The sequence below is a fragment of the Acyrthosiphon pisum genome, chromosome A3 (assembly GCF_005508785.2).
Source record: "Acyrthosiphon pisum isolate AL4f chromosome A3, pea_aphid_22Mar2018_4r6ur, whole genome shotgun sequence".
Classification (NCBI taxonomy): Eukaryota; Metazoa; Arthropoda; class Insecta; order Hemiptera; family Aphididae; genus Acyrthosiphon; species Acyrthosiphon pisum.
The window spans coordinates 15,253,745-15,262,299 of record NC_042496.1 but is presented as its reverse complement, the minus strand read 5'-3'; the positions used below and the strand labels follow the sequence as shown (position 1 = coordinate 15,262,299).

Here is an 8,555-nt window from a genome sequence, read left to right as displayed (position 1 = left end):
CTGAAAAACGATAACAAAAAATCCCAAAAACCGAAAAAAATGTAATAATGAAATCAAAAACGAAAATAAATTATAGTATTATACATTATTAAATTATTTATACCACGAAAAAAAAATTTCACTTGTCTTTACTTTTTAATCTTTAACTTTAAAAACATTATAATTTGAAACAGAAATTTTGAATTTTCTAATTTTTATATAAATTATAATTTTGATTTAAAATTTAAATATTAAGAATAGTTAATTTTAATTTTTAACTTTTAAGTGCATTTCAATATTGCGCGTTACTATTATAACTTAAAAGTTAATAGTTATAAGTTATAAGAATATGATTTAAAAAAAAAATTTACTATCAAAAACGTTATTTGGAAACAATAGGAAAATAACGTTTTTAAAAACGTTAATCAAAAACAATATGGAAAAAAACGTTAATCAAAAACAATATAGAAAAATAACGTTTTTTTTAAATCAATAAACAAAAACGAAAAAATTAAAAACGTTTTCCATTCCTGGTTTTTTCTGATGTAAGTAGAACTGTATATTTTACAGTATTTATTATGTAATAATGGTGTAGCAAAAATGGTAAAGTTAAGTGAACAATACAATTCCAATCATCTGATTTTAGATTCTGAGTGAACGATGAATGTATTGATTTTACAATGATGTGTTTTTTTTTTATTTTTTTTTTGTGTCTGTCATCACCTTTTAGGACAGTAAAAGTGCTTGAATTTTCTTCAACAGTAAATTTTCTGATAGGAAAGTGAATCTAGTTGGTACTTTGGGGGGGGTCAAAAGTAAAATTTTTCCAATAGTTTTCAAAAGCGCCGTGAAAAACAAAAGAAAAATTAAGGAAAAACGGGAATTTTTACGCAAAATCTGTTTTCGAATGACTGTAGATACATGAAATTTACACTGGTTGTTTAAATTTCCATTTTCTATACATGATAAAATTTTCAAAATATTTTGATTTGTTTTGAGCTGTTTACGGACAATTTCAGTTTCCAATTTAATTAGTTTTTTTTTCTATGAATGTCAATAAAACTTTATTTGTTGAGTAAAAATACTTGAAAATTTAATACAAGGCTCCTACTATATTGTTACAATGACATTTGAAAAATATTAAAAATCCTTGGTCACAGTTTTTTTTTAATAGCATTTAAGGTTCAAAAATTGACAAAATATGTATAAATCACGAAAATTAGCAAATTATTTTGAGTTAATAATTCGTAAAAATTTTTCTTTTTAGAACTAAGATTTTAAAATGTAATACAAGATTCCTTATAGGATAATCTACCTTTATCAAAAAAAAAATGTCTATAAGAAACTCAAATTAAATTTTCGCTGTGTCTAGAGCACCGGTCGGCCGGTTCGATATTAGAGCACCGGGCGCCCGGATGGATAATAGAGCACCGGCCGACCGGTAACACTGTAGAGTACCGGGTCACACTGTAATTATAAAAATATGATAATAATATTATAATCTTTTATTATATACTTGTCTACGATAATAATATAGTGACTTATTAGTTAATACTTAATAGTTAATAGTTACTTAATAGTTATTAGTTATTCTTTTTATAATAGTATAATAGTATAATAGTATAATAGTATAGTATAGTATAATAAATCACAGAATACTAATAGTCATTAGTTAAAAACAAAATCTTAAGCTTTATCCTCTTTTTCTTTGTTGTATCTTTCATTTTTCTTGAGAAACTTTAGGCGCTTTAGGCTTCAATATTTTATTAGGACGATTTCCGCGACACTTGGGGCAAAACCATTTACCTTTTGGTTTTGTTGATAATAATACACAAGAAAAATGAAACCATTCTACTGGACATAAATCATTATCGCAACATATCATCTCTCCGTATGAAATCTGATTACAAAGACAATAGGTTTGTTCATCTGAATCGACAGCTATATCCCTATCTCCATTTTTAGTTTTTGTTTCTGTTTTTTTAGCCAATGCTCTTCCAGTTTTAAGCCGTTTAGGAAGGCCGATTGTTGTCATAATTGCGCCTTTTGGCCGACCACAAGTTCTGACTTTACGAGGTAGTATTATTGATTCAATACCTAAACATTTAAAACATTTTCTATTATTTAAATCCACAACGTCATTATCTAGTATTATTGATTCTACTATTATAGAATAATTACCCTGACTGTTACAATTTTCTGAATCTACACTTTCAACAGCATCCATAATATCATTCTCTATAGTTATAGTTTTGTCTTCAACAATACCCATAACATCATTGACCATGATCATATTATTTACATCCACAACGTCATTATCTAGTATTATTGGTTCTACTATTATAGAATAGTTACCCTGACTGTTACAATTTTCTGAATCTACACTTTCAACAGCATCCATAATATCATTCTCTAAAGTTATAGTTTTGTCTTCAACAGCATCCATATTATCATTCTCCACAACACCCATGACATCGTTCTCCACAGTATTTACACTATCTACATCTATACAGTAATTTATATAATTAATACAATTTATTTATGAATATATATTAAATAACATCGCATAATTACCTAACACTTGAATTGATATTTCATGCCCTTTCAACCAATTATTATAAATAAACTCAAGCTGTTGTATTTTTCTATGGAAATGGACATTTGATGTTTGAGAAATGAGTTCGGCGATCTTTGCTCCTATCATTGATGCTTTTCGGAACTTTTCATGAGTAGATGGGACTTTTTTTTTCTTTCTGTGCAATATTGTAACTGTAGTATCGCTATCAGTGGGAACAATCTCAACATTTTTAAACACTCTTTGATTTTTATAGTAATAATCTCTGGTCCATCTTGTATCACATAAACTTAGGTCATATAATGGTTTGTTCTGAAGTTGTCTAGTGTGAAATATATGTTTACATGGCAATCTCATTGATGAACTATAAATGTACTTACGAGGTGACACGTTGGTCTAAAGTATTTTTTTTTTTTTTGTGGCATCCTCCATGCACACAACAATATTTAATATAATAATACTTAATTTTGGTTGATGCTGTTACCATTCTCCCATTTGGGAATTTAGCATTGATTGATGCCAGGGTCCTGCAGTCTTTAATATAATAGTCGACATAATTTTTGTCTTTGTAGTGACTTAAAACACTTTCAAATTCATCAAATGAAGAAAAAACATCAAAAAGTTTCATATTTGAAAAAAACTTTAAACTTTGAAAAAAACAAAACTGAAAACTATATTTTATACTGAGCTGTACTGTACTACACTCGCCATGAGGTTGAAGGGAAAGATACCTATAAAGGTTAGTAAGGCCAAATAAACGATTAAGGTTTTCCTAATAAAATAACTATTATTACATATTTAAATTAGACGCCAATATAGCGGGTAATTTACAGTGTGACTCGGTACTCTACAGTGTTACCGGTCGGCCGGTGCTCTATTATCCATCCGGGCGCCCGGTGCTCTAATATCGAACCGGCCGACCGGTGCTCTAATATCGAACCGGCCGACCGGTGCTCTAGACACAGCGTTTTTAATATTTTTCATCTGCCTTTGAAACAATATACTAGGAGCCTTCTATTAAATTTTCAAGCTTTTTTATCCAACAAATAAAATTTTATTGATATTTTTAGAAAAAAAACTAAAAAAAAATGGAAAATGAAAATGTCCGTTAAGAGCTCAAAATAAATCAAAATATTTTGAAAATTTTATGGTGTATAAAAAATGCTGAGATAAACATTCAGTCAAAATTTCATGTATATACGGTCATTTTTTTAAAAGTTACACCAAAAACCAAATTCAATTTTGCGTAAAAATTCCCGTTTTTCCTTAATTTTTCTTTTGTTTTTCCCGGCGCTTTTGAAAACTACTGGGAAATTTAAATTTTGACCTCCCCAATGCACCAATGAAATTTAGCACCATCCATTACAGTGACCAACTTGTAACCTACCGTACGGCAGAGCGACATCCACTTACCAGCTCTTTTAAATGTAAATCTGTAGATTTAGTCAAATCTTTTGACAACTCCTCCTCGCTTTATGTGCCGCTGGCTCTATGCATTATTCAAGTAAGAAGTTTGGTTTACCAAAATGATTATTATTATTAACGGTATTATTATTCATGACAAAATAGATCTATTTTGTCATGTTATTATTATTGTTGACACTTGATGTATTTTATGGTGTAAAATTAGTTCTAAATTTCGACACATATTGTTGTGTTAACATCAAGCGCTAGTAGTTAATTTTTTCAGCTGTTTTATAAGCTGATGCCGATGGGCAACCAGTATTATCTTTAACTTTGGTTCATGTATCAGTTATCTAGCATAACACAAGATTGTTGCAAACTTCATGCTATAGCTCTACGAACATAATTTGATCATAATTTATTTGGAATTTTTTTTTGGTAATAACACAAAAATTATTTTTGATTTAAGTTATATTTTTTACTCTGAAACACCAAAATGAAAATTGATACAATTCTCAATCCCGAAAAATATGGAGCGGGTCGTAAGTATTTAAACTAAAAAAAACCGTCCAATATTAACAATAATTTTTTTTGCAGTCAAGGGCATTTTTCGACAAGCTTTGCATGAAATGCCATTGATTACAATATGTACTCCATTCTGCATTGTCGGCTTAGGGCTGATTACGTATCATACTTATAGATACGAAAAAAATGATGGAAACAATAAAAAATATAAATTAAAATATACCCGTACGTATAATAAATATTAATCTGTAAGCATAGTATAGTTGTACATGATAAGTTTAACTTATGATTATAAAATTATTTTCAACTAATCTTTTCCTCAACTACTCTCTCAATAGCTCTTCTCCACTCTTCATCTTGACAACATTATGTCCGATATGCCCTAAATTATATATCAAGTCTTTTGTCCTTCTTTCTCCTCAAAGTATTCAAACGCATACTTATTCATCCTCGGGCCCGGCGAGTTACCGAGTTAAACTTGATGGGCCAGTTTAGTGACCGTATTACCATCGTTAAACTAAGGTTAAACCACCGAATTCGGCTGGTAATATCAGTGGGTTAGGCTTAACCGAGGTTTATACTATGATTGTAAAACAGGCCCTTAGTAATATATGGCCGAATATATTTGAATATCCAAAACTCTGAGCTATGGAATATGAAGTAATAAATATTATATCCTTTTGGAAAATGGGCTGTTAACTTTTTAGAGCCTGTTAAAATTCTAAAACTTGATGGGCCGATATCTTGCCTATCTAGCGATCCTCTTCCTCTTTTGTTTACACTTCTATTAATATCCTTATCTAAGTTTTCAAAATAAAATTTCTAATATAAATTTTATAAAACTTACATAACCATTGTATATAAGTACAAACTTTTTATGATTTTTTTTTTTACAATTATGGACAGTTTCCAACACTATATACCAATTTTGATTTCTTTACAAATTTTAGTTATACATTTATTAATTTATCATAATTAAATATGAACATAAATACCATGACAAACATTGAACTATTATAATAGGTCAATGATAACAAATTATATAGGTATCATTACAGATGTACTAGTTTTGCGCAGTAGATACACAGTAAATACCGATATAATTTTTAAAACAACCCAATTCATTCCACTTATATAATATACATATTACCAATATTCAGTGTACGCTATTAATTATTTATTGATTTTTGTTTCATTTTTCAGTTTACCGACCAGATGATCCCAGAGTTCCACACATCAAAAATTGAAAATTAAAAATTGGAATTACTAAGATTGTACGCTGTTGAAATAATAGACGTTAGAAATAATTACAAATAAAATAAAAACAAAACCTTCTAATATTTATGAAAAAAAAACTATGTATAGTTATAAATACAATGCATATTAATTATTAACTACTTTGTTGATTTTTGAAAAAACTCGGACCGTATGATGCAATTTTAGTTATGTCTGATTTAGCAACATTATCTCGGCCACCTCTTATTTTTAATTGCAATTTAATATTAGAATCTTTGTTGTCACGTTCTAATACCAACTGCAAAACAAAATGTACAGTGTTATTGATTTAAATGGTAGACAATAGAAATAGGTAATAAAGAATTTATACTTTCATGAGTGGTGGTAACTCAATAGAGCCAGGTACAAACTTTTCTCGTGGTTTGCAATTGGCTAATCGATCCCACCACAATTGTTCTTCATCTTTGGGTATTAATCGATAATCAGGTTTGTACGATACACTGTATATTTCAACGGGCTCTTTGTAGTGTTTACCCCGGAATATTTTCTCAGCGTGAACTATTATTTTCCTTGCTTTATCTTCCTATGAAAAAATGCAAATCAAGTGATTTTCAACTGGAAGTTGCAAATTGCAATGATTACTTACTATTTGTGCAGTGGGTTCGACAGACAAGACTCTGAAAAAGCTAGGTTCTTCGTATCGATCATATGAGTTCCTGGTTACCAGACGACCAACACCCGTGGTTCTCAGATTGCCTAAAATTTCCCAGAGCGTCTTGCCATACAAATTTGTAGTTCTACCAATTAATTTGACAGACATCTCAGCACAATTGTTTTTAAAAATGTGGTGTATGCGAATGTTGTAAACCGGTATTCCTTAATAAGTTCTGAAAAAATGCTTGTATGCTCTATAGGACACACACCATGAACACATCTACTGCTACTTGTTAGACTACCTATAAGATTATAATCTATGTGAGTGATAACTTTAAAAACAATAATTAGGTATATTCATAGATATAAATATATACAGCAGGCAATTATTGCAGATAAAGTACCATTTAGTACCACAGAAATACAGAATATAGAATGTTTATATTGAATTCAATGTAGTAGGACTTAGTAGTAGCACGAGATATATCTTTAATCGTGATAGTAGTATACCCAGTGATAAGAGTATACGACATGTAAGCCAGACGATATTGATAACCGGCGGAAGTTTAACATCTTCTCCTGCAGCCGCACTGTTGGGTCGTCTGTTATCATTCCACTCCGTGTTAGTAGTCTATAGTCACAGCATTTTACGTAATTACGTGTTTTTATTTCCTTCCTCAAGTTGAGTCCGTCGCAAAGTATATAATATCTAGAGTGCCCACTGCTTACTGCCTAGTAAGTAGTAGTAGCTTGTAGCTACTTAATGCCGCTGGTGTAGTGTCCCTTCGTTCGATATCTTGTACGCTTTTTATTTTTTACGCCCCTAAGTGGACGAATGACATTGTGCAACAGGTGTATTTGAACCTCTGAGCTATTTCCAACGGCCGATGAGTCCATCATCGTGGAAGTGGTGATAATAATGACACCATCACTTAACAGTTGACATTTAGATGGAACGAGATCGTCCGATGATGACAAAGTTGGAAATCAAAAGCAAAGTAAGTACCGGGAACGATCTGTCTCGTTTACAATTACTTAGGTACTACACAGATTCATGTTGTTTTACAGTTTGACGCCGAGTTCCGTCGTATCTCGTTACCCAAAACAGATGTTGGCACTTACGAACAATTCAGAATTCTTATTGAACGTCTACATAAGTTAATTGAGGTGCCATTTGTACTGTCATATACGGACCCAAAGGATGGAGATTTATTACCAATCAACAACGATGATAATCTCGGACGAGCGGTTTTAACAGCCAAACCATTGTTAAGGATAATTGTACAGCGTAAAGGTAAGATTTCCTAAAACAAAATTAAAAACGTCATCATGTGCTAACTTAAACTTAATACTTTTAGTATTACCCAGATATCACATTATGTGTATTGTATCGTTTAAAATAATTGTACAAGATTACAGCACCATATTAGTATTATGTGAACCATAGATATAATTTTATTGGAGTCCCTATGGCCCTATATCTACAACCTAACTTACTGAACATAAATCTGTTAATTTATATACGTAAAACTAACATATTAATAATTTATAAAATTATAAATATTAATTACAATGAAAATAATTTTTTTCTGTTTCGATCTTGTGCAAATGATTACCAACCATGCAAATTTTCTATTAAAATTATTGCAAGGTAACTAGGACATCTTAGGGATATAATTCTTCAGCAGACATTTTTAAATAATCTAAAGTCTTGAGAATGTTCTTTCTGCTACAGTTACTACCTCGGTTACTACCTAGTAATTTAAAGAATAAGTAAAATTATGTTAATAAATCAGAAAAACTTGTAAATTAATTATTATTTTAAATTATTCATATTTTAGTACTTTCAAAAGCGCCATTATAACCTCTATAACAACATTTAGGATCAGGAGCAAACAAAATTTTAAAAGTTTCGTTCTGTTAGATTTAAGTCTTTAAATTCATCTCTTAAATTTTTTGCAATCATACTTATTTTCATAGGCTCAAATATCGTTTGAGATTTGGGGGGGAGGGCTAATAGGGCCTTACTTTGATAATATTAAATAAGCTTAAAACAAAATGTAGGAAATGTTTGAGAGGGCTATGGAATTTTTTTTTTGGGGGGGGGAAATCATCCCTCAGCTTCGCAATCACCTATTTCATCATCAATGTCTAATAGATCATATACTCTGAATATTTTTCC

At 30.3% G+C, this 8,555-nt stretch overlaps 4 protein-coding genes across 4 annotated transcripts in view; 2 read left to right on the top strand and 2 right to left on the bottom strand.

Annotated features, from left to right (window-relative positions):
* Positions 1 to 1,699: 1,699 nt before the first annotated feature.
* LOC107883295 (inhibitor of growth protein 5-like) lies at positions 1,700 to 2,911 on the bottom strand. Its single transcript, XM_016802999.1, has 3 exons — positions 2,554 to 2,911; positions 2,335 to 2,484; positions 1,700 to 2,076 (listed from the first exon to the last, which is right to left on the bottom strand). The coding sequence occupies exons 1-3, from the start codon at positions 2,909 to 2,911 to the stop codon at positions 1,700 to 1,702; spliced, it is 885 nt and encodes a 294-aa protein (XP_016658488.1).
* Positions 2,912 to 4,304: 1,393 nt separating this feature from the next.
* On the top strand, positions 4,305 to 5,877 carry LOC103308890. Its single transcript, XM_008183090.3, has 3 exons — positions 4,305 to 4,500; positions 4,556 to 4,708; positions 5,687 to 5,877. The coding sequence occupies exons 1-3, from the start codon at positions 4,455 to 4,457 to the stop codon at positions 5,728 to 5,730; spliced, it is 243 nt and encodes an 80-aa protein (XP_008181312.1). The 5' UTR covers positions 4,305 to 4,454; the 3' UTR covers positions 5,731 to 5,877.
* On the bottom strand, positions 5,803 to 6,673 carry Mrps34 (mitochondrial ribosomal protein S34). Its single transcript, NM_001162266.2, is given in 3 exon segments — positions 5,803 to 6,017; positions 6,090 to 6,302; positions 6,366 to 6,673. Coding segments are annotated over 3 exon segments (531 nt in total). The 5' UTR covers positions 6,540 to 6,673; the 3' UTR covers positions 5,803 to 5,873.
* A 319-nt stretch (positions 6,674 to 6,992) lies between these two features.
* Positions 6,993 to 8,555, top strand: part of LOC100169272 (partitioning defective protein 6) — an 18,556-nt gene continuing 16,993 nt past the window's right edge. Inside the window, exons 1-2 of the mRNA XM_008183091.2 lie at positions 6,993 to 7,371; positions 7,442 to 7,667. Of these exons, the coding sequence (XP_008181313.1) occupies positions 7,324 to 7,371; positions 7,442 to 7,667 (274 nt within the window). The 5' untranslated portion in view covers positions 6,993 to 7,323. The remainder of the gene's footprint in view (positions 7,372 to 7,441; positions 7,668 to 8,555) is intronic.

Bases quoted from the DNA above. Each gene is read 5' to 3' on its own strand.
- LOC107883295 (XM_016802999.1), bottom strand. From the start codon at position 2,911: ATGAGATTGCCATGTAAACATATATTTCACACTAGACAACTTCAGAAC. The intron at 2,485-2,553 runs GTAATTATGCGA...ATTACTGTATAG, and splicing joins AATATCAATTCAAGTGTTAG to ATGTAGATAGTGTAAATACT. The intron at 2,077-2,334 runs GTAACTATTCTA...TTAAATGTTTAG, and splicing joins AGAAAATTGTAACAGTCAGG to GTATTGAATCAATAATACTA.
- LOC103308890 (XM_008183090.3), top strand. From the start codon at position 4,455: ATGAAAATTGATACAATTCTCAATCCCGAAAAATATGGAGCGGGTC. The intron at 4,501-4,555 runs GTAAGTATTTAA...TTTTTTTTGCAG, and splicing joins CGAAAAATATGGAGCGGGTC to TCAAGGGCATTTTTCGACAA. The intron at 4,709-5,686 runs GTACGTATAATA...TTCATTTTTCAG, and splicing joins ATATAAATTAAAATATACCC to TTTACCGACCAGATGATCCC.